The sequence below is a fragment of the Pristis pectinata genome, chromosome 38 (genome assembly GCF_009764475.1).
Source record: "Pristis pectinata isolate sPriPec2 chromosome 38, sPriPec2.1.pri, whole genome shotgun sequence".
Lineage (NCBI taxonomy): Eukaryota > Metazoa > Chordata > Chondrichthyes > Rhinopristiformes > Pristidae > Pristis > Pristis pectinata.
The window spans coordinates 4848610-4871092 of NC_067441.1; the positions used below are offsets into that span (position 1 = coordinate 4848610).

Here is a 22483-nt window from a genome sequence, read left to right on the forward strand (position 1 = left end):
GTGTTGATGTTTCTGCACACAAGCCTCATCTCACCCATCTTCCTCACCGTATCTGACTAATCCTTCCTTTTTTATGTATTTAAGAATTTGAGAGAAAAAGAAATAGAAACAGCAATCGGTCATTCAGCCCCTCATGCCTTCTCTGTCATTCAAGGAGATCCTGGCTGACCTTCTACCTCAGTGCCACTTCCCTGCTCTAACCTCATTTTGCTTGTGTCCCTTAATATCTAAAGCTCTTTCAATTTCTGTCTTGAATATACTCACTGACTGAGTCTCTGCAGCCCTCAGGATAGAGAATTCTAAAGATTCACCACCCTCTGGGTGAAGAAATTTCATCCTGAATGGCCGACCTCTTATTTTGAGACTGTGGACCCCAAGTTCCAGATATCTCAGCTAGAGGCAATATCAACTCTGTTAATCTCCTCAACAATTTCATTGTTTATGCAGCTGCCCCTCAAATACATCCCTGCTCTTTGCCTCAACCATTCTGTCGGGGCAAAGTTCACATTCTCATTGCTTTCTGGGGTAAAATAAATTCACCTGAACTCCCTGATATATTTAGCAACCATTGTATTTATAAATACACCTGCAAGTGCAAACGTCTCTATTTCTACTCTGTTGAACTTTTTAATAATTTAAAGATCTCAATCAGGTCATCTTCGACCACCTCTTCCCCAAAGAACAGAACCAGAACAGGTTAATCTTTCCTAATCATTATAACCTCTCAGTTTTGACATGAGTGTAATAAATCTATTTTTGCACCCTCCTAGTTCCTCGACACTTTTTGTTACAAAATGGAGACCACACCTGTTTGCAGGTCCAAACAGGATTAAACATTTCTCTGTTTTTCAGTTCTAACCTGAAATGAACCCTAATGGTTTGTTGGGTTTTGTACATTATTAACCTACAAGGCTGCTTTCAATGACAATTGACAGGTGGCACCAGCTGCCTTTGGCTGTGCTTTTATTTTGGGGAACTTTTCATGAGAATCAGAGATTTTGGCTTGAGTTAATTGCTTTGGTTACTCTTAGAGAGGGGCAGATAGACATATTGGGTTACACAGTGAGATAGGCATGTTTGGATACATGGTAAGATAGGTAGGTTTGATTATATTGTGAAGTAGGTAGGTTTGGTTACACACACAAAGCTATGTGGATTTGGTTACACTGTGGAATAGACCAGCTTATTTACAATGTGAAATAGATGGATTGTTTACATGGTGAAATATTAGTATTGGTTTATTATTGTCACTTGTACTGAGGTACAGTGAAAAACTTGTCTAGCATACCATTCGTACAGATCAATTCATTACACAGTGCATTGAGGTAGTACAGGGTAAAAACAATAACAGAATACGGAGTAATGTCTCACAGCTACAGAGGAAGTGCAGTGCAGGTAGACAATAAGGTGCAAGGTCATAACAAGGTAGATTGTGAGGTCAAGAGTCCATCTCATCGTATAAGGGAACTGTTTAATAGTCTTATAACAGTGGATAGAAGCTGTCCTTGAGCATGGTGGTATGTGCCCACAGGTTCCTGTATCTTCTGCCTGATAGGAAAGGGGTGAAGAGAGAATGTCCTGGGTGGGTGGGGTCTTTGATTATGTTGGCTGCTTCACCAAGGCAGTGAGAGGTATAGACAGAGCCCATGGAGGGGAGGCTAGTTTCCACAACTCTCTGCAGTTTCTTGCGGTCCTGGGCAGAGTATTTGCTATACCAAGCCATGATGCATCCAGAAAGGATGCTTTCTATGGTGCATCGATAAAAGTTGGTGAATGTCAAAGGGGACATGCCAAATTTCTTTAGCCTCCCGAGGAATTATAGGGACTGGTGAGCTTTCCTGGCCATGGTGTCTACGTGGTTGGACCAGGACAGGCTATTGGTGATGTTCACTCCTAGGAACTGAAGCTCTCAACCCTCTCGACCTCAGCACCATTGATGTAGACAGGAGCATGTACACCGCTCCCTTTCCTGAAGTCAATGACCAGTTCTTTTGTTTTGCTGACATTGAGGGAAAGTTGTTGTCATGACACCATGTTACTAAGCTCTCTATCTCCTTCCTGTACTCTGACTCATCATTATTTGAGATATGGCCCACTGCGGTGGTATCATCTGAAAGCTTGTAGACGGAGTTAGAACAGAGTCTGGCCATGCAGTCATGAGTCTATAGGGAGTAGAGTAAGGGCTGAAGGCGCAGCCCTGTGGGCACCAGTGTTGAGTATAATCGTGCTGGAGGTGTCGCTGCCTATCCTCACTGATTGCGGTCTGTTTGTCAGGGCGGCATGGTAGCACAGTGGTTAGCGCGACGCTATTACAGCGCCAGTGATCGGGGTTCGATTCCTGTCGCTGTCTGTAAGGAGTTTGTACGTTCTCCCATGTCTGCGTGGGTTTCCTCCGGGTGCTCCGGTTTCCTCCCACATTCCAAAGACGTATGGGTAGGTTAATTTGGGTTTAAAATGGGTGGCGCAGACTCATTGGGCTGGAAGGGCCTGTTACTGCGCTGTAAGTAAAATTTAATTTAATTTAATTTTTTAAAAAGTCAAGGATTCAGTTGCAGAGGGAGGTGTTGAGTCCCAGGTATCAGAGTTTGGTGATGAGTTTTCTTGGAATTATAGTATTGAAGGCGGAGCTGTAGTCAATAAACAATAGTCTAACATAGATGTCTTTACTGTCCAGTTGCTCCAGAGATGAGTGTAGGGCCAGGGAGATGGCGTACACTGCAGACCTGTTTAGGTGGTAGGCGAATTGCAGTGGGTCAAGGTTTTCTGGGAGGCTGGAGTTAATGTGTGCCATGACCAGCCTCTCGAAGCACTTCATGATGGTGGATGTCAGAGCCACAGGTTGGTAGTCATTAAGGCATGTTACCTTGTTTTTCTTAGGTACTGGGATGATAGTGGTCTTCTTAAAACAGGTGGGAACCTCAGATTGAGGCAGGGGGAGGTGAAATATATCTGCAAGTACCCCCACCAGCTGATCGGCATAATATCTGAGCATACAGCCAGGGACACCATCTGGGCCAGATGCTTTCCTCAGGTTCACTCTCCAGAAGACTGCTCTTACGTCCTCCACGGTGACCACAGGTTCAGTTGCATCGGAGGCTGTCAGGGTAGATGGTGACAAACCAATCCCCTTCTGTTCAAAGCATGCATAGAATGTGTTCTCATCAGGAAGGGATGTGCTGTTGTTGACTATGCTGCCCGATAGGCAAGTTTGGTCACACACTGAAATTGGGCAGATTAGGTTACATAGCCAGTTTTGGTTACATGATAAGATTGGCAGCTTTCAGTACAGTACACCAGAACAAGGGAATGTTACCTTTGTTTGGACTGAAAATTTACTTTGCAACCAACACCATACTAAAACAGATTATCTGGAACTTGTCACATTGTGGGAGCTTGCTGTGTGCAAATTGGCTGCTATGTTTCTTACATTGCAACAGCAACAACACTTCAAAGGCTCTTGAATGAGATAAGCAAGAAGAGCAACTGGGCCAAGCATTCTGCCTGTTCTCACTAGCAATAAAGATTAAAATGTGAAGCTAAATGGCAGTTCCTGTCGTCTTGATGACAGTTCCTTTGGAGAAGCAGGGAAATGAATTCAATTCCCTTTTAAAGGCAGTGAGATCCAGTTAAATGCAGCGACCTAAAAATGTGTCCTTATTCGAGTGTTTTGCTCACAGTCGCTGCATTCTGTTCATTGTATTTGAAGCCAAATGAAACCCATTTTAATTATAATGATCCTTTTCAGTTCGGTCTCTGAGTGCATGAATATCATTTTGTAGGTTTTTTTCCCATCTCAGAGCTACACAGATAATGCCCCCATCAGTGTCAGCAGGTGGCCGCTTTAAATTTCAGGGCAGTAAATTTGTTTTTTAATTGAAATTTCACACGATGTGTAAATCTCTCTCTGAAATTAATTCTGCAGTCGGTCAGTGTCGAGTGTTGAGCTGCGATAAGAAATGAGGGCACGTTCTCTGGAGATGCCCTGTTGGAGCTTTCTGTTATTTTCATGGGGCAAACGCTGCAGCTCCACTGAATCATGTGTGTGCCCTTGGATAAGCACAGGCTCACAGTCTCATGCTGTTAGACAATTAAAAGAAACCCAATTTTCATATTAATATTACAACTATAGTAAATTCTGGATTAGGGCTTTTTAAAGAAAATTGTGTCTCTTTCTTGTTTTCATTCCTGTTATCGGAGAATCGTAGAATCATTGCAACTTGGAAGAAAGACATTTGGGCCCATTTTGAGACTGTCCTAGCTCTTTGCAGAACAATCCAGCTGGTTCTAACCTTCTGTTCTTTCCACGTAACTTAATTTCTTCTCCTCAGAGTGCTCAGCTGATTCCATTTTGAACACCCCAATTGATTCTGCTTCCACTAGCCATAAGGGCAACTCAGAACTCTGAATCTTAGAGTTTTTTATCCCAGTGCACCACCCCCACTCACCACCACCACTATTAACTTTTGCCATTCCATTACTTTTTAACATAGGAAGAAGGTGTAGAGGAGATTCACCAGGATGTTGCATCAGAGGAGATTCATCAGGTGTCACACCAGGATGGAGTGTTTCATTTCTGAGGAGAGACTGGATAAGCTTGGTTTGTTTTCCTTGGAGTGGAGGAGGCTGAGGGGGCTGATTGAGGTATTCCAATTTATGAGGGGCATAGGTTGGGTGGATAGTGAGAAACCGATCCCCTTGGCAAAGGTTTATGAAACCAGAGGACATAGGTTTAAGATAAGGGATTTAGAGTTTCGAGGGGATCTGAGGAAGAATTTTTTTCACCTAGAGGGTGGTTGGAATCTGCAATGTACTGCCTGAGGAGGTGGTGGAGGCAGAGACTCTCAACAACGTTTAAGAAGTATCTAGATGGGCATTTAATGGCATAGAAGGGCTATGGACCAAGTGCTGGTAATTGGGATTAGTATAGATGAGTATGATTAGCCTGCACGGACATGGTGAGGGAGCTGTTTCTATGATGTTATGATTCAATGAGATGGTCATTTTGCAATTGTAATTCATAGATCATGGCTGATATTAATCAAGTAATTGCCCCCTCATATTCTACTGTGAATCTCCCCAAGTTGCTTATTGCACATTTGAAAGAAAGGACTTGCAGTCAATAGCAACTTTCACCTCAATCTGCCCCATTGTACCGTACAGCCAATATTTCAATGTGCGCTCGCTGAAATGTGGCAACCAATTTGTGCTTCCAATAGGATTCCGAAAACAACAATGAAATATGCAACCAATTAAAGCTTTTTGGTGGCATTATTTGATATTAAATGTTAGCATTAATGCTGGAGAACCCACCTGATCAAATTGTGCTGTATCCTTTCCTGCATTATGAAATCTGGCCAGTGAAACATTCCACTCCAATGTAGTGGATTAAACCCAACAAGAAGTAATTTAGGGTGGGATGAGGAGTGTATTTGTTCAGTTGCACAAGTTATCATGTTCCAGCTTCTTTTCCTATCCATCCTTCTCCATGTACTTGCTTACATGACCCTTCTACTCATGGGAGAACCTCAGATAAAGGGACATAGTTATAAGATAAGGGGTTGGTCATTTCAAACTGAGATGCATAGGAATTTCCTCTCTTAGAGGGTGATGAGTCTCTAATTCACTGCTCTAGAAGGTTGGGGAAGCTAAATCAGTGGAAGTGTTTAAAAGAAGAGGTAGGTACAAAAATCAGAGAATTGAAGACTGGGGAACTGACACAGAAGAGGAGTTGAGGCCTGGGACAGATCAGCCATGGTCATATTAAATTGCAGGACAGGCTTGACGGGCTAGGTGATCCACTCCTGCTCCTATTTTTGGTGCTCTGTTTCTGAAAATCAGGACTGCAGATGCTTGATAATTGAAACAAAAACAGAAAGTGCTGAAAACACTCGGCAGTTGGGCAACATCTGTGGAAAGAGAAATAGAGTTGATATTTCAGGTCAAAGACTCTTCATCAAAACCCTTCTGTCTACTTTGTTTTACTTCCCTTTTCCCCTGCAGATATGGGCTCTTCATGGAATAATGCTGCACAGGCACCTGTCACTGCTCCACCCAAGGTCCAAGGAGGGAGCTCAGGCCCATACAGAGATCAACATCTCTCTGCACTTTCTAGCAGGAGACAATGGACAGTGACCAGGGGCAGGAACCCTGGCCAATGTTTTAACCTTAATCTGAGTTCAGTGGTTCCAATTTCAGATCACCACAGACTGAAAGGTGAAATCTTAAGATCTGTCTGATTTGAGATGGCAATGGAGACTGTTTGTATTTCTGTTCCCTCTGCAACATCAACAACTTGCATTTATAGAGCATCTTTAAAGTGACGAAAAATACCAGGCTGCTTACAGGAGCTTTCTTTGATCTTTCTATGGCAGCGTGCCCAAGCTAAGCAGATAAGCTGCATATACTGTATTGATTAGATGCATGGCTTAGATCTGGTGCTTAATGTTCTCTACTCCTATTTCACATGGACCTGACACAAACACAATCCGACCAAGAACTTGGATGATAAGACCACAGAGACTGAAGAGGTCAAGACATTTGTTGAAACCAGTTAGCACAAGCAAAGCCAAGAGCAATAAGTTTGAAAAGTTCTGACAGCAGGTCTCATTCTGTAAGAGAGAGAGTACAAAGAGAACCATCTCTCTGTTTCTCGTACTCTCAGTCCTGGCTTTCCTGGTGCTATCCTGACACTGAAAGCCCTCACCAAATATACGCTTCCAAGACACTAACTATTAATCGCACAAATTCACTCCCTCAGGCCATCTGCCACATCAAGTGGTACTTTTAAAACTGGATCTTGCAATTTATTTCCCAGCCATAAAGGCTGCCTTCATAGCTGTGATGCCTTTCTGAGTTAAGCAGCCAGCTCCTACCTGCTATCCTCACTTAGCCTTGGAAACTGAAGATGGCTTAAGCAGGTAAGGAAAAGAACTTGAGCGGACACGTGCGCGTGTGCGCGCGCACACACACACACACACACACACACACACACACACACACACACGAAAATGTGGATTGAAGCAAAGATCAAAGTGTTTTTAAAAAAAATGCAGACTTACATTTTGAGAAAGAGCATTATGGAGATGGGTTGAGTGCCAGAAATGGGAGTGTAAGTAGAATTCCTACTCTTGCAAAGGGTAATGGACGGTGTTTTCTCCCTTTCAGTTTGATCGCATCATATTCTGTGTCTTCTTGAAAATTGACTATATGCTGTACAAAGAAAAGATGCCATTTTACTTCCCATTTGGTAAGAACTCTCGGTGTTTTCAGCGTTCTATGCTTTGAACTTTTCCTGTAACTAGGGTATGATGTGAATGCATGAGAGCATTGATTTGACCCAACATTAGTGGTATTTCCTTGTGGGCTTTGGGAATAGAGTGCCTTTTGAAGAATGAATGGCACTGGAACTTATGAAAATACTAGTAGAGATGATTCATTATTTTTTATTCGGGGCATCACTGGGAAGACTTACATTTACTGCCCATCCCTATTTCCCCTTGTGTTGAATGCCTCAGGAGACCACTTGAGAAGCACTTATTAGGTACATTGCTGTTAGTTTGGAGTCACATTTAGGCTAGTTTGTCTGCCGTAAAGGACATTAATGAACTAGAGGGGTTTATTGTGATCTTTATTCCAATTTAATTTACTGAATTTAAATTTCCCAGTTGCAGTCGTGGGATTTGAACATGTCTCAAATCATAAGACTGGTCTATGGCTTTGTAATATAGAATGTAACCTCCATCCTACCTTTTGCTGGGAGGAAGGGAAACTGAACACCCTCAATCCTGATTGATAATTCTCCCCTTTACCCCAGCAATCCATCAGTTTTGCCCAGTGAACCCTGAGTCAGACACAAGACAAGAGAGGGTGAAATTAAAAAGAGAATGGAAGGGGCAGATTTGGAATGGAAATGGAGAAGATTAATTGGTTTAATGAGGGTGGAGGGAGAGAGGGCAAAATAAGGAATGAGAGAAGGTTAAAGTCTAATGTGGGATTAATTCAATGCGTCTTTCGAAGAGCTGGTGAGGCCTCAACTGGGCTGAATGGTCAGATTCTGTGTCACACCATCCCATGGTTCTACCAACATGAGTGTAGAGATTTGTGAAAGGGTGGGGATTTGAATGGGACAGTAACTCTGAATGGAGCCTGGGGTGCCTGGTTTTCCTGTCCCTTCTGACTATGGTGGGAATTTATTTCACTGTTCTGATATTTGGAACAATCTGAAACATACTGTCAAGCCATTCAGCATGGAGGAGCATCATTGGCAAGTCTGATACCATCCCCTCCTGATATTTTTGTGGAGCAGGAATCCAGCTCTTCCCCCCCCCCCCCCCACTATGGGATACACAGACCAAATATGGACCCCTCTCCCACTGCTAATTTAACTATGACCAACTGACCCAGACTGAGAGCTGGACTTGGATCCTGGTTTATGACAATGCAACATACCTGACCCATTTGCCCACACAGTTTTTGCAAGTGTGACAGGGGTCTGTGTCCAAAGCCAGTGGCAATGACCAGCCCAAGTGACTGATAGTGTCTTAAACAGCCTCTTGACTGAAAGAGAAATAATGGAGGGGGAGAGTGTGGGGGGGCGAAGTGGGAAGCTTTCTCCCCACATGAGCTGAACAATCATTTTGCTGTATGATTTTTATTTATCTCTAGATGCTGTTTCTCCTGGGTCTCCAAAGGAAAAATCCAAGTCTGCTGATAAAGATGAAAAGCAAACCGAGAATACACTGAAACTCGGGAACGGCCAAGGTTTGTGAATATCCTTTCTTTCTCTTTATTGAGATAATGTTGTTGTGGTGACAAGTCAACTATTTTCTTCAAGGTTCACTCCAGATTCTTTATTAAAACTCCCATGATACTCTCCCAGAAGAGACTTCCAGGTTAGATACAACATGCTTCTGCTGATAGATCATTGAACTGAAATGCAAACTTTTCACGCTTTCTTCTCAAATGCTGCCCGACCTGCTGAGTATTTACAGCATTTTCTGCTTTTATTTTATTTGCAGCATGGGTTAAATACTGAACAGATTGCTCCTGATAACATTGCTAAATCTTCTCCAGGGGCAATATAGGTTAGGTACAGAGTAAATCTCCCTCTACACTATCCCGTCAGTTCTTAAAGAACAGGGAAATCCTTACAATGTTTTGGTCAACTTTTCTCCTTCAACGACAGCCCAAAACTGATTAGTTATCACTTTGCTGTTTGCAGAACCTTATTGTGTATACACTGCATATGCCTGGAACGCAAGATTGACACTTCAGAAGTAATTAGTTGTCTGTGCAGTGCCTTGGCATATCATGAGTTTGTGAAAGGTGCTTTATTGATAGTAGTTTTCTATCATAAATGCTACCTCATAACTGTGGGAATAAAACTGATCAGTAAACATGTAACCTTACAATAAACAAGGTAATAAATGTTAAACCTTAAAACCCAATAACACTTGGGTTAATCTTGCATTCAGAAGAACCATACCTCAGAAATAATCAGTGCCTTCAGAACTCAGTGAAAGACAAGCCAAGTGATCTGATAATAGAGGAATGGACAAACTTGTGAAAGCAAGAGGGACATAGGACTGAATTATAATTTTTTTCCTGTTTATATATCCTTCTTTGAAATATGAAATCTTGGTGGTGGTGCCATAATAAAGGCACATTAAATCACACAAAGGCACTGTGCACAAACAGGCCATTCAGCCCAACAGATCTGTATTGGGGCTTGTGCTCCAGACAAATCCTGTCCCACCATCTAAATCCAATAGAGAAAGCTTGTACTCCTTTCTCCTTCATGTAATTAGACCACGGACAATCTGAGCCCCACCGGAGCCTCAGTATTTGTAACATTTTCCATACCTAACCTGATCAAACCATTGCTGTAACTGTAACAATGTCAAACACACTATTGATCTATTTGAGAATGGAACATTAAATATTGATTAAGATATGATGGAGGATACATGGGGTGATCAGAAGTAAATCATCCTGATCTGGATAAAGGACTTTGCAACTTGATCCAAAACCAAGTGTTATATCAAAATATACACCCAACACATCTAATGAGGTCAGGTGGTCAGGCCTTGCTGCTTAGGTTGTTCTCAGCCTTTGAGAATATGCTTTCTGTGTGTCCCTAGTGGCAGCAGATACAGGGAATGGGCAATAGCAAATCGTGGGCTGTGTGGCTGCAGGCTAATGGTGGAAGGTCAGCTTAACGCTGTTTGAGAAACTGACAGGGTTGGGTGCAGTACTAGTTTTATACCCCACTGAAATAAATGTAAAGGTAAAAGGGTTAGACTAATATTATCCCCTCCCCCCCTCTTTAAATAACAGCTGCCTTCTGCTGGAAAGCTGGAGCCCTGATGAGAAACCATCTGCGCTGTGTCCTGACTCTTCCCACAGGTGACTGCGCACCTTCTGCCCGTTGGGACGGAGAGACTGGTCCTGACCTCGGCCCAGCATGATTTCCTGGAGCCCAGCACTTTAAATTGCTTTGTGTGTTGCACAGTCTAAAAACATGCATTTGGGAGCAATTTTGTACTGAGAAATAAGAGAGGCTGTGTAAAAGTTCACACTGTCTGAAGCCCACAAATAGGCACCTTCAAAACATATTACTGATGCTTTTCCCCTGAAGGAACTGCAGAGCTGTCCCAGAAGCAGCCAGTCCTCGTTAATCTTGTACCCAGGTGCCCATTCTTAACATATCAGTGTGGCCTCTGCTGAGTTACTTTATCTCAGTGGGTTGTTAAACCATAAAGAGCATTGCAGTCAAGTCCAACGCTGTCCTCACCTGTTTTAGATTCAGCTGTTAAGAGGGGGAGCCCTTGTAGCCCCAATAACAAAATCAGACTAGCTATAGCACCTGAACTGACATTCATTCATTAAATGATCAGAGCGATCCTGTATAGGTTGCATTGAAGGCCTTGGAGTAAAACAGGCTGCAGCAGAATGGATAGAAAATTGACAACATTCAGACTGGAGAGAAGTGTACAGTGGAGTTCTCCAACGATTTACACAAGGACCATTGCTTTCCTTTCTAAAGGTCCTCCTCATGTGGGGTCATGAAGTGGCCTGAAATATTGACTCTGTTTCTTCCTCCACATATGCTGACTGACCTGCTGAGTATTTTCAGCACCTTCTCTTCTTATTTCTGATTTCCAGCATCTCAAGGCTTTTAGCTTTTCAAAATCACGATGAACCTTCATAAAATACAGATTGGTCCACAAATGGAGTCTGGTTGTGTCCAGTCCTGGCTGCCAACATTTGGAAAGATGGAAAGGCTTTGGAGAGGATGCAGAAGAGATTTACCAAAATGATTCAAGAATGACAGAATTCAGTTATGTGTACATTCTGAAGCTGGGGTTGTTCTCCTGGAACGGGAGGGTTGTTCTCCTGGAACAGGGAAGATTGCATGGAGATCTGACAGAGATATTTAAAAGAATGGAGGGGAATGAGGAAGAGGATGTGTTTGTGTTCATGTGGCTATCCTCATGCCTTTGGACCAAGCCCTCGCCCTGTCAAGACTGTGTGGGCACTGGCAAGCAAATTAAAAGAATTCATCCACAGGCATTTCCACTCAAAAATGTAGTGGAGACATCATCCCTGACCCTGAGAGAAGTAGTAGGAAATTGTGCACAGCAAGGTCCCACAAAAACCTAAGTGATAATGGCCAGGTATCTAGTGTCTGTGGTGTTAACTGAGGGTTATCTATTGGCCCAGTCCTGCACTCTTTATGAAAAGGCAACTGGGGGTTCTCTTTCATCCACCTGAGCAAGCAGTCAGAAGGTGGCACCTCGACTATTCAATGCTTCCTTTGGTCAACCTGAAAGCTCCATGTTTATTGTTCCAGTGAAGAGCAGATATTCTTCATGGATGCAGTTTTAGAGAAATTCCATTAGGTTAGAGACTTGAGCAGATGACAATGGGTTGTAGAGAAGGGGCTGAGGGTTTTTATATTTCCTTACAAAAGAGTTGGTCATTCGGCCCATTGAGTCTGCGCCGGTTCTCAGAACATTTCCATCAATCCCATTCCCCCACTTATACCCTCTCTCACACGTGCCCATTAACACCCCCCTCTACCCCCCCCCCACCCCATCTACTACCAATCTACATGAGGGACAATCCACCTAACAACCAGCACCTCCTTCAGTTCAGGGAGGAAACTGGAGAACCTGTAGGAAACCCATGAGTTTGCAGGGAGAACATGTAAACGCCACACAGTCAGTACCTGAGGTCAGGATTGAACCTGGGTCACTGGAGATGTGAGGCATCAGCTCTACCAGCTGAGCCAATGTGCTGTCCGCAGCCCAGCGAAGGACCATCCAGCCCAAGGCATCATTAATGGTGCCAACATCTGTAGCACTCGTTGAACCCAAGTCGCTGGTGCTATGAGACAGCTCCACAACTTGTAGCTCCACTGGGCTGCCCTCAGAGTCGGAGTGGACCTGAGAGACAAGGGTCAGTGGTTCGGTCAGCAGCCACATGACAATCTGCGTCAGGAGCAAAACCAGGAACGTCAATGTTCACCCTGCTCCCTCACCCTGGTTTCCGAAACAACATCTACACAATAGCGAGGTGTAAGGCGAGCAAATCCAGGAATATCAGTGTTGTTAAAAACGAGCTGCAGGTCAAACTCAGCAGGTCAGGTCAGGGAAATGAAGAGTCGACGTTTCGGGTCAAGACACTTCATCTGGAAAGGAAAGGACTCAACCCAGAACATCGACTGTCCATTTCCCTCCACAGATGTTCCTGACCCGCTGAGTTCCTCCAGTGCCTTTGTGTTGCTCCAGGTTCCAGCATCTGCAGTCTCTTGTGTTTCCATATCAGCTGTGGGAGGAGGTTGCTGTAATGTGGCACCGGCAAGAAAAGAGCCCCATCTAGTGTGGGTTTGGTGGCGGGGGTGTCACTTCTGGCTACTTTTCCTCCAATTTAATGCAGAGTCCAGCTCAAGGGGCTGAATAGCTCCTTCCTGTTCCAAGCACTGTCAGGGGTTCAGTCGTGGCCGCTACTGCTGTTTGTGTGCAGTTCGCACGTTCTTTCTGTGACCTTGTGGGTTTCCTCTTGGTGCTTTGATTTCCTCTCACATGCCTGGGAGATGCGGGTTGGAGGGTTAATCAGCATGTGGGTGAGTGGTGGAATCTGGCAGGAGTTGATGGGAATGTTCGGAGAATAGATTACAGGAAAAATTAGTGAGGAATGGAATTGCCCTGTGACCTCATGGGCCGAAATATCTTTCTTCAATGGGGAAATGCAGCAGTTGTTGGAGCTCCCTCCAGTATCTCCATGCAGTGAATACACCAAGCACTGGGATAAGAAGCAATACATTTCTGGAGCTTTACCTCCAACACTTGAGTCTTGATACAGGGTTTCGACCCAAAACGTTGACAATTCCTTTCCTCCCGCAGATACTACTCAACCCGCTGAGTTCCTCCAGCAGATTGTTTGTAGCTTCAGATTCCAGCATCTGTGTGTGTCTACGTCCAACAATTGGCCTCAGCATTGCTTGACTCAGTGAGAAGGAGCAATGGCTGCAATTGGTGCCACAGACCTCTATCCAGTGAGAAGTGCAGAGGCTGGGGCAGCATTATTCCTCGACCGCTGATAGCACCCTGATTTTGAGGGGCTTCACCCATGAGGATGTCACTCATGCACACACCCAGCACTTGTGAACAAGATACCAACAACCAACGGTGCTTCAGGAGGGTAGGGAATTAAAAGTGGCAACTCACGCGAGACAAATTATGTGATCATACTGCTAGCCCAACTGGAACATCAGACTGAAGCTATCGCATATTGCCGATTGGGGAATTGCAGTGCTGCAGATTCAACAGCTCACTTATACATCAACTGCAACATGGAAAGCAGGAACACAAGGTGAACTGTGGGAATATGCTGCCATCGGCACAGTTTGACGGTGGAGAGGTAGGGGAAGATGAAGGAGTTTGGGGAGAGTGTCAGCGTGTACAGAAAACTGAAGGCTCCATCACCCAGAAGAAAGCACAGAGAGCACCATAGTCAAGCAGATGGTTGGAGGGAGTTAGTTAACTAGGAAGGGGCGAGGCAGGGGAGGGGTTTTCTTTCAAACAACAGCATTTTTAGGACGTTATGAAGGAGATGGTTTAATTTAAACATCAACAGGCTGAGTCAACTAAACATACACCATATTAAGTGCTGTCTCTATGAAGTTTAATTTGCAATCACTCGCACTGTCTCACAAGTTGCTCAGGTAAAACAGATGTTTAAATAGTGCGGTGGGACATGCAGTACATCAGATGGTTGCGTATCATGACGGCTTTATTCCTCTGCATCTGTTTTGTTTTTCTAACTGTTAATTTTGAGTTGATTTGTGCCTCTGATGAGTAGACAAACAGAAGGTTTGAATTTTTGCTTCTTTGAAGATTGACTGATGGCTGCCTTGCCCTGGAATTGTCCTGCTTGCTAGATTCACTGCAGCTGTATTGGTGGAAGGGGAAGAATTTATATAGAATCCTAAAGAGAAACAGAGAATGCTGGAAGCACTCAGCAAGTTAGGCAGCATCTATGGGGAGAGAATTCGAGTCGGCATTTCCAGTCAAGGACCCTTCTTCAGAACCAGAACCAGAGGACGAGGATGTTTTAATTTGGAGGGTGGAGAGTACAGAGATGTCTGTGCTAGCTTGTTGACCAAAATTGTCAAAATGACACTTACAAAGTCTTACTCATTACTTACAATTTACAGCACAGAAAGATCCCATTCAACTCATCTGGAGTTTCTGCTCAGCTGCTCACCTTTCTTTATGTCCTACATCATAACATCCCTCTATTCCCCTCCAGCCTATGTACTTATCCAGCTGGATGATTCCCCTCGTGGGGTTATTTACAATGAAGGGCTATACATTCAGACTGAGGGGTTGCACAGTTAAGATAGAGATGAGGAGGAATTTCTCTTTACAAAGGATGGATTTTTCCATCCCCAAGAGTCATTGAATATATTCAAGTTTGAGATTGACAGACATTTGAAGTGCAGGGGAATCGAGAGGTATGGAGAGAGAACAGGAAGGTGATGATGAAGCTAAGGTTGGATCAGCCACGATCTTATTGAATGGCGGAGTGGACCCGAGGAGATGATTGGCTGACTCCTGCTCCTATTTTCTTTGTTTTTGTACCCCTTAAATGTGCCTCTACTATTTGGCTTCAACTACCTGCTTGCCTTCCACAATATTTCACTGTCTGGGTTAAGAGGTTTCTTCTGAATTCCCAACTAGGTTTATTAGTGACTACCTTCTATTTATGACCTATGGTTTTGCACTTGCTCCAAAGTGGAAACGTTCTCTCTCGGCAGACAAACATTGTTATTATCTTCAGGCCTCTGTTGGGTTTTCCTTCAATTAAACTTTACATCCTTTAGCCAACTGCGAGTTGTAAAATTGGATTTCAATTTGCAGCAGATTCTTATAGTGGGAGAGCTGCATTTTCTGCCATCCTATCTTAAAGGTTCAGATCATCGACATGTGTAAGCTGATGAATCAGACACATGACATTTTTAATGAATGGATCAATCAGAATGTGGAACGATCCCTTTGGTGTGAAATCTATGGATTTCACATTGGTGGAAGTGGACAGATTGGGTAAGTGTGAGATCATAAATTGGGCTCACAATACACTTCCATTCAGTTGGACATCAGAACTGCAGCTAGATTTTCAGCAATGCCTTTCCATTTCTTTTTTGTTGACATAGATCTTCAGAGGGCAACAGTGGATGTTGAAGCAGTTCTTGCTGACAGGTGTATATTTTGTCTAGCAGTCTGATGCTACATTTGCAGGTCCTGCCCTAGTGGTTATTGCTATCAAAGGCATTAGGGGCTACTGTGCTGACAAACCTGCTTCCTTTGGTCACACTTCTAATGTAATTACATCTCATTGTGACTTTGAGTTCTGTTAATGGGAAGGAAACACCCCTTTCCTGCTAAGGCCTCCCAAGTTTGGGTCAATTTCAATCACCTTCATGTCTTGCTTGAAGTGCATTTTCTGGAGCCTTCCTCTTGACTCCCTTCCTGCAGTTCACCTGCACAGGATCCTCTGATTTTTAAAACTGTTTAAGTTTTCCTTCCTGGGCAGTCTTTCAACAATGAGGATGACTCACTTACATTGAGGAGTGGAAGTTGCCTGTGCATAATTTATTTTATTGTGGGGTGGCCATTGCACCAGGTACCATATGGTCTTGACAGAGCAGTGTCTTGGTCAGTGGTAAGGAGTTCCAAGACAATAGGAGACTGGGTTCAGTTCACACACATGCACATACACACGCACACTCTGACCACCATTTACCATGCACACAGATACATATCTTGCACACACTCTTTTCCTCAGCTCCCCTCCCAAACATTGATCCCCTTCCTACCTCTGATCCCTTTCCTTAACTGCCTCCCTCAGTCTCCCAACTCCTTTGGACCCCATCCTTCCGAGCTTCCTCCCCCTTCACTCACCTCCTTCCCAGTAAGCCCATTCTCTTTTCCTTCCCCTCTTGTTTCCCACACAACCACTCCATCCCATTGCACCCCATTCCCCAGTGCTGTCTGCTCACTGTCTCTGAGTGAGACCACCCACTGACCACTGTGGCTCACCCCCTTCAGTGGTTGCCCCTAACATTGTTAAGCTGGCTTTGGTATGTCACTTGCATTGGTGATTCTGTTTTGCCACTTAAAAACAGAAAGCCACAGACATGTAAAGTGTTTTGGCTAAAACCTTAAAGCTTTGCAAATCATACAAAATAGCATCTTAAAGGGTGAATCTTATCGCAGAAAGCTGTTCTTGTCTTCCCTCATCAGTTGTTACAATCAGAGAGAGTGCTGAATAATTTACAACCAAATTATTCCAAGCTGTATGTCTTTGCTAAATATTACATACCCAGAAGGAAGGGAATGGAAGGTTTTATTGTGGATATTCCCCACTGTGAGCTCTGCTTTAACTAATAAAAATAGCCTACATTTCACAGGGATTAGCTGCATTAATAACGGGGCTTTTCAAGCTGCAGAACCACAATAATTGCAAATGATTTCTCTCTCATTATTTATGCTGTCCTTACCTCCGTCCATGCTCCTTCATCACTCTTCTTAAACTACAGGGATGTGTTCGGTAGGGTTTCATCATCCACCTTGGTACTGCATTCCCTTGTGCCATGCTGAAGTGAGCTCTTCACCACTTTGGAACTGATCAGGCATGGAATTGTCCAAGTTATCTGTCTCAGCACCGTCCTCCTGGTTACACATATGGACCTCTGCAGCTGAGTTTCTTTTCAGGGATGGAGACACAAGAGACTGCAGATCCTGGGATCTGGAACAAACATCCTGCCGGAGGACCTCAGCAGGTCGAACAACATCTGTGGATGGGGTGGGGTGGGGGGGGCGTGGAGGGATTGTCGACATTTCAGGCCGAAATCCTGCATCAGGACTAAGAGTGGAGGGGGGAGATGGCCAGTATAAAGAGGAGAGGGGGAAATGTGAGAAGGCCAGAGGTGATTGGTGGACTGAGGTGGGGTGAAGGCTGACGGGCAGGTCGACCAAGTGGGGGAGGGGGAGAGGTGGATGATAGGTGGAAACAAACAATACAAAAGAGGCAGATGGAGTGGGGGAGGAGAGGGGGGTGAAGCTGGAGACAGCTAAGAGGGCGATAAGCAGGAACACAAAGGCTACCAGTGCTACAGTCTGATAGGTAAGGAAGGTGATAATGGGAATCATTGAGGGAGAGGTGAAAGGCAGACGAACCAGAATCAGACAGGGGGCGTGCGGGGTGGAGAGCTGCTGGGTGAGATGTGTGGGGAGTGGATTGATGGAATCAGAAGGGAGAAGGGAAGAAAATGGGTGATGGGGGACTGGAGGGGAAAGGGGACAAAAATAAGGGGGACCAGAGGGGGATTGGGTAGGGGGGGGGGGGGAAGAAACAACAGATGTGAGGGTTGCCTGAAATTGCAAAATTCAGTGTTCATACCATTAAAGTTCCAGACTACCCAGGTGGGATATGAGGTGCTTTAAAGGATCTTGAGTGAAGAATGTTCCTTGTATGGAGAGGCACTGTGGCAACAAGCTGTGGAAGGTACAACAAACACATCTTTAGGAGACTGTGAGATTATTCTTTCTTGCTGTCTTGGATTTCCCATCACTCGTCCTCTATCTTCACAGCGCCACCCCCAACATTGCTCTTTCCCCTACTTTGATATTAATACCTCCAAATCCTGTATCTCAGCTGATATCGATATGTTCAGCACATTGTACTATGACGGAAAACAGAAGCACAAAATGCTGGAATCACTCAGCAGGTCAGGCAGCATCTGCGGAAAGAGAAGCAGAGTTAGAGTTTCAGGTCGTTGATCCTCCACCAGAGCATCCCCCTCTTGTACTGTGTTCAAAGTGCGAGATGAATTGTCTTTTATTCTCGCCTTTTATTTGAGGCTCCTTTTTCCCGATCATAGTAAATGGTGACATAGCTTGTCCCAGTAATGAGTAATCCTGACTTCTCTCTCCACTGAACGGCAGCATTGCGTCCTTTCATTTCAAGTCGATTGCAAATCGTAAAGAATACCATTCATGTTTTAAAGCCTAGTTAATGGACAATCAATTCCCATCAGCCAGGAATGATATTTAAGTAAATTTAATTCAGGCTGAAATTGATTTGCGCTCAGTCGCATGATCTTTCAAATATAGTAATTACATAACAACATGAATGCATCTGCAGCCTGATTGCTCATCGTACGAGCCTCCCTTGCTCCAACGATATCATCAGCATTTCAACAAGAGCGAATGCATTTGAAATGAATGCCTCCTGATCAAAGTCCCTATATGTGATGGATGTCAACTCCACAGGACCCCTTTATAAGTGCTGTGCCTTCGTCAGGGACCCTTAAAAAATGATTTTTGTGTTTATTGCTATAAGAGAGCACTGGGTGGGTAGAACAGCACAGCAGCAAGCAGCCAATTTGGTTGTTGCCTCAACTCCCACCCACACAATGCTGCAACCAAGTCTGAACATGTATCTCCTGGAACTCTGTCCCAAGGCCAATGAAGGGAGGTCAGTGGGAGAGTGATTGGAGCCCAGCACTGGAGGAAAGGAGTGGGGAGACAGGGTGAGAGCACGGTAAGCCCAAGTCAGGCGATGCTGAATGGTTTAGGGGTGATGAAGCGTGAGACATCGTCAGAGTGACGTAGCGAGTGGAGCTGCTGCGTCTCAGTCCCAGAGACTGGGGTTCAGTTCTGACCTCGGGTGCTGCCTGTGTGGAGTTTGCACGTTTTCCCTGTGACCACGTGGGTGCTCCAGTTTCCTCCCATATCACAAAAACATGCGGGTTGGTAGGTTAATTGGCTGCTGTAAATTCCCCCTGGTGTGGAGGTGAGTGGTAGAATCTGGAGGCAGTTGATGGGAATGTGGGGCAAATAAGCAATAGGACTAACGTAGGATTAGTGTAAGTGGGTGGTTGATGGTCGCACAGACTGTTGGCCATGGGGCCTGTTTCCGTGCTGTATCTCCCTATGATGTTGCAGGACAGCGATGGTGTCTTTTGGACAGGAGATCAGGACAGGCTTCGGGGGATCACAGCTTGAGGGGGGCATATCAGGAGGTCTGGGGTGAAAATCAGGAGGATGTGAAGTGTTAATGAAGGTGGTGAAATAGTGCGAGGGCGAGAGAGAGATGAAAGATAATTTGTTTACCTGACAGGACTTTTACACTGGCCTGACCAGAGTGTCCCAGGAGTGCCCAGCTGCCATGGTGGGATGGTAGCTCCAGTCTCTGCATCGTTGGGCAAGGCCTCTGGATACAAGTCCAGGAGCTTAACGTTTCTTTCCCACTGTCTCTTTCTGTTGTCCTAATGGTCTGTCAAGAGGACTTTATTTGAAGCTGACAGTGAAATCTGCATTCTGAATGCTGACAGGAGTTATAGGTCGAGAGACATTAGTGGTCCCAGCAGTGAGAAGAAGAGTTAGTGCTGCTGCCTCACAGCTCCAGTGACCTGGGTTCACACCTGACCTTGGGCCATGTTCTCTCTGGCCCCACGGACTTACCCTGTGTGCTCCAGTTTCCTCCCACATCCCACAGACCTACTGTAAAATACTCTTTATTGCAGGATAATTAGCAGGGATTTGATGGGCATGTGAAAGAGAATAGGTTACAGGGAAATAACATGGGGAATGGAACTGATGGGATTACTGTGAGCTAAGTGAATGGCCTCCAATGTTGTAAGGAAATGAGGACATACACAATGTGAGACAGATGGGGTTAATGGCTGTATCCACACGGATGTTGATTTCGCTCCCTCACACTTTCAGTCATCAGTTTTGGAATTGTTGCTGCATTTTGCAGAGGAGTTCAGGTTCAGCATTGTGCATTTGATGAGCAGAAACTGCTGACCTTGTGTTTTTCCCCCAAGTCCAGCTTTTGAAATTTATATCCTGTTTGTGTTCCACTGGAAGCTGCCTGGTGCCGGCCCCACCTTGTTTCCACTGCAGCATCAAATCTTCAAGCCCAGAAGTAAGATTTATTCTTTCAGGGTTACTGTGTCCTCTTCCTTTTGTCTGTGATCTGCCAGTCATGCCTCTCCTCAGTGTTCAAGTCCCACTCCAGCACCTAGAGTCCAGGCTGACACCCCCAGTGGAATGCTGGGGAGCATCGGCTGTCTTTCGAATAAGATGGTAAACCAAAGCCCCTGTCAGCAGCAAAAGATCACATGAATACTATATGCATTGATCTTTAAAAGGACAGGACATATTTGTGGGCAACACAGCTAAGAAAGCTGCTGTCTTACAGCTCCAGAGGTCTGGGTGCAATCCTAATCTTGGGTGCTGCCTGAGAGGAGTTTGTACATTCTCCCTGTGACCACATGGATTTCCCCCGGGTGCTCCACTTCCTTCCCAAAGGTGTGCAAGTTAGTAGGTTAATTGGCTACAACAAATTCACCCTATCTGTAGGTGAGTGGTAGAATAGAGTCATAAAGTACAGATACAGGCGCTTTGGCCCAGCAAGTCCATGCTGGCCACAGTGCCCACCCAACGTCTCAATTTCCTGCGTTCAGCCCATATCCCTTCAAGCCCCATTGCTGCATGTACCTATGCAAGTGCTTCTTAAATGATAACATTGTACCTGTCTCAGCCACTTCCTGTGACAGCTTGCTCCATATACTCACCACCATCTCATGAAAAAGTTGCCCCTCAGGTCCCTTTTAAGTCTTTCCCCCCCTCACCCTAAATCTATGCCCCCTAGTTTTGGACTCTCCTACCCTGGGGAAAAGACTGCTACCATCCACCTTATCTATTGCCCTCATGATTTTATAAGCCTCTATAAGGTCATCCCTCATTCTTCTATGCTCTAAGGAATAAAGACCTAGCCTGGCCAACCTCTCCCTATAACTCAGGCCCTCTAGTCCTGGCAATATCCTTGTAAATCTTTTCTGGACTCCTTCCAGTTTAACCACATCTTCTCTGCAACAGGATGACAAAAACAGGGTGACCTCTACTTCCTACCTATGAGCCAATTTTGAATCCACCTAACTAGCTCTCCCTGGATTCCATGGGACCTAACCTTCCAGACCAGCCTACCACATGTGATCTTGTCGAAGGCCTAGCTAAGTGCCAAATAGACACCATCCACTGCCCTAACCACATCGATCTTTTTGGTTACCTCTTCACAAAACTCCAAAAGGTTAATCAAGCACGACATTCCACGCACAAAGCCATGCTGACTCCTCCTAATCAGACAATGTCTATCCAAGTGCTGGTGGATCCTGTCCCTCAGAATTCCCTCCAGTAACTTGCCCACTACTGATGTCAGGCTGACCAGCCTGTAATTCCCTGGCTTGTCCTTGCTACCCTTCTTAAACAACAGAGCAACATTAGCCACCTTCCTGTCTAGGAGCTTCACCAGTGGCTAACGATGAAGCAAATATCTCCTCAAGGGCCTCCGCAATTTCTCCTCTAGCCTCCCACAAAATCCAAGGCTGCACTTGGTCAAGCCCTGGGTATTTATCCACCTTAATGCACTGTGACTGCAAATACCACCTCCCTGGTAATATGAATGCTCTCCAAAACATCTCTAGTTGTTTCCCTCATCTAATGAGCAAGCATGATTTTGTCCTCAGTAAATACTGAGGAGAAATATTCATTAAAAATCCCAGCCATCTCCTGCAGCTCAAGATGTAGGCAGCCCTGCTGATCTCTAAGGGAACCTACTCTCTCCCTAGCCACCCTTTTACTCTTAGTATAACTACAGAACCACTTGGGATTTTCCTTAACCTTAACTGCCAGATCCATCTCAAACCATTTCTTTGCCCTCCTGATTTCCCTCTTAAAAGTATTCTTAATCTTTTTATAGTATCAAGGGACTCACTTGTCCCTGACCTCCTAAACACAATGTATGCTTCCTTTTTCTTGACCAGAGCCTCAATATCTCTTATCAGCCAAGGTTCCCTAAACTCATCAGATTCACCTTCACCCTAACAGGAACATGCTGCTCCTGGACT

The 22483-nt window shown here is 44.8% G+C and overlaps 1 protein-coding gene across 3 annotated transcripts in view; it reads left to right on the top strand.

Moving 5' to 3' along the window:
• LOC127586941 (ADP-ribose glycohydrolase MACROD1-like) overlaps positions 1–22483 on the top strand; it is a 734082-nt gene that overhangs the window by 706722 nt on the left and 4877 nt on the right. For all 3 annotated transcript variants that reach the window (XM_052044972.1, XM_052044974.1, XM_052044973.1), the window contains 2 exons: positions 7165–7246; positions 8665–8760. In XM_052044972.1, coding sequence (XP_051900932.1) covers positions 7165–7246; positions 8665–8760 — 178 coding nt within the window. The remainder of the gene's footprint in view (positions 1–7164; positions 7247–8664; positions 8761–22483) is intronic.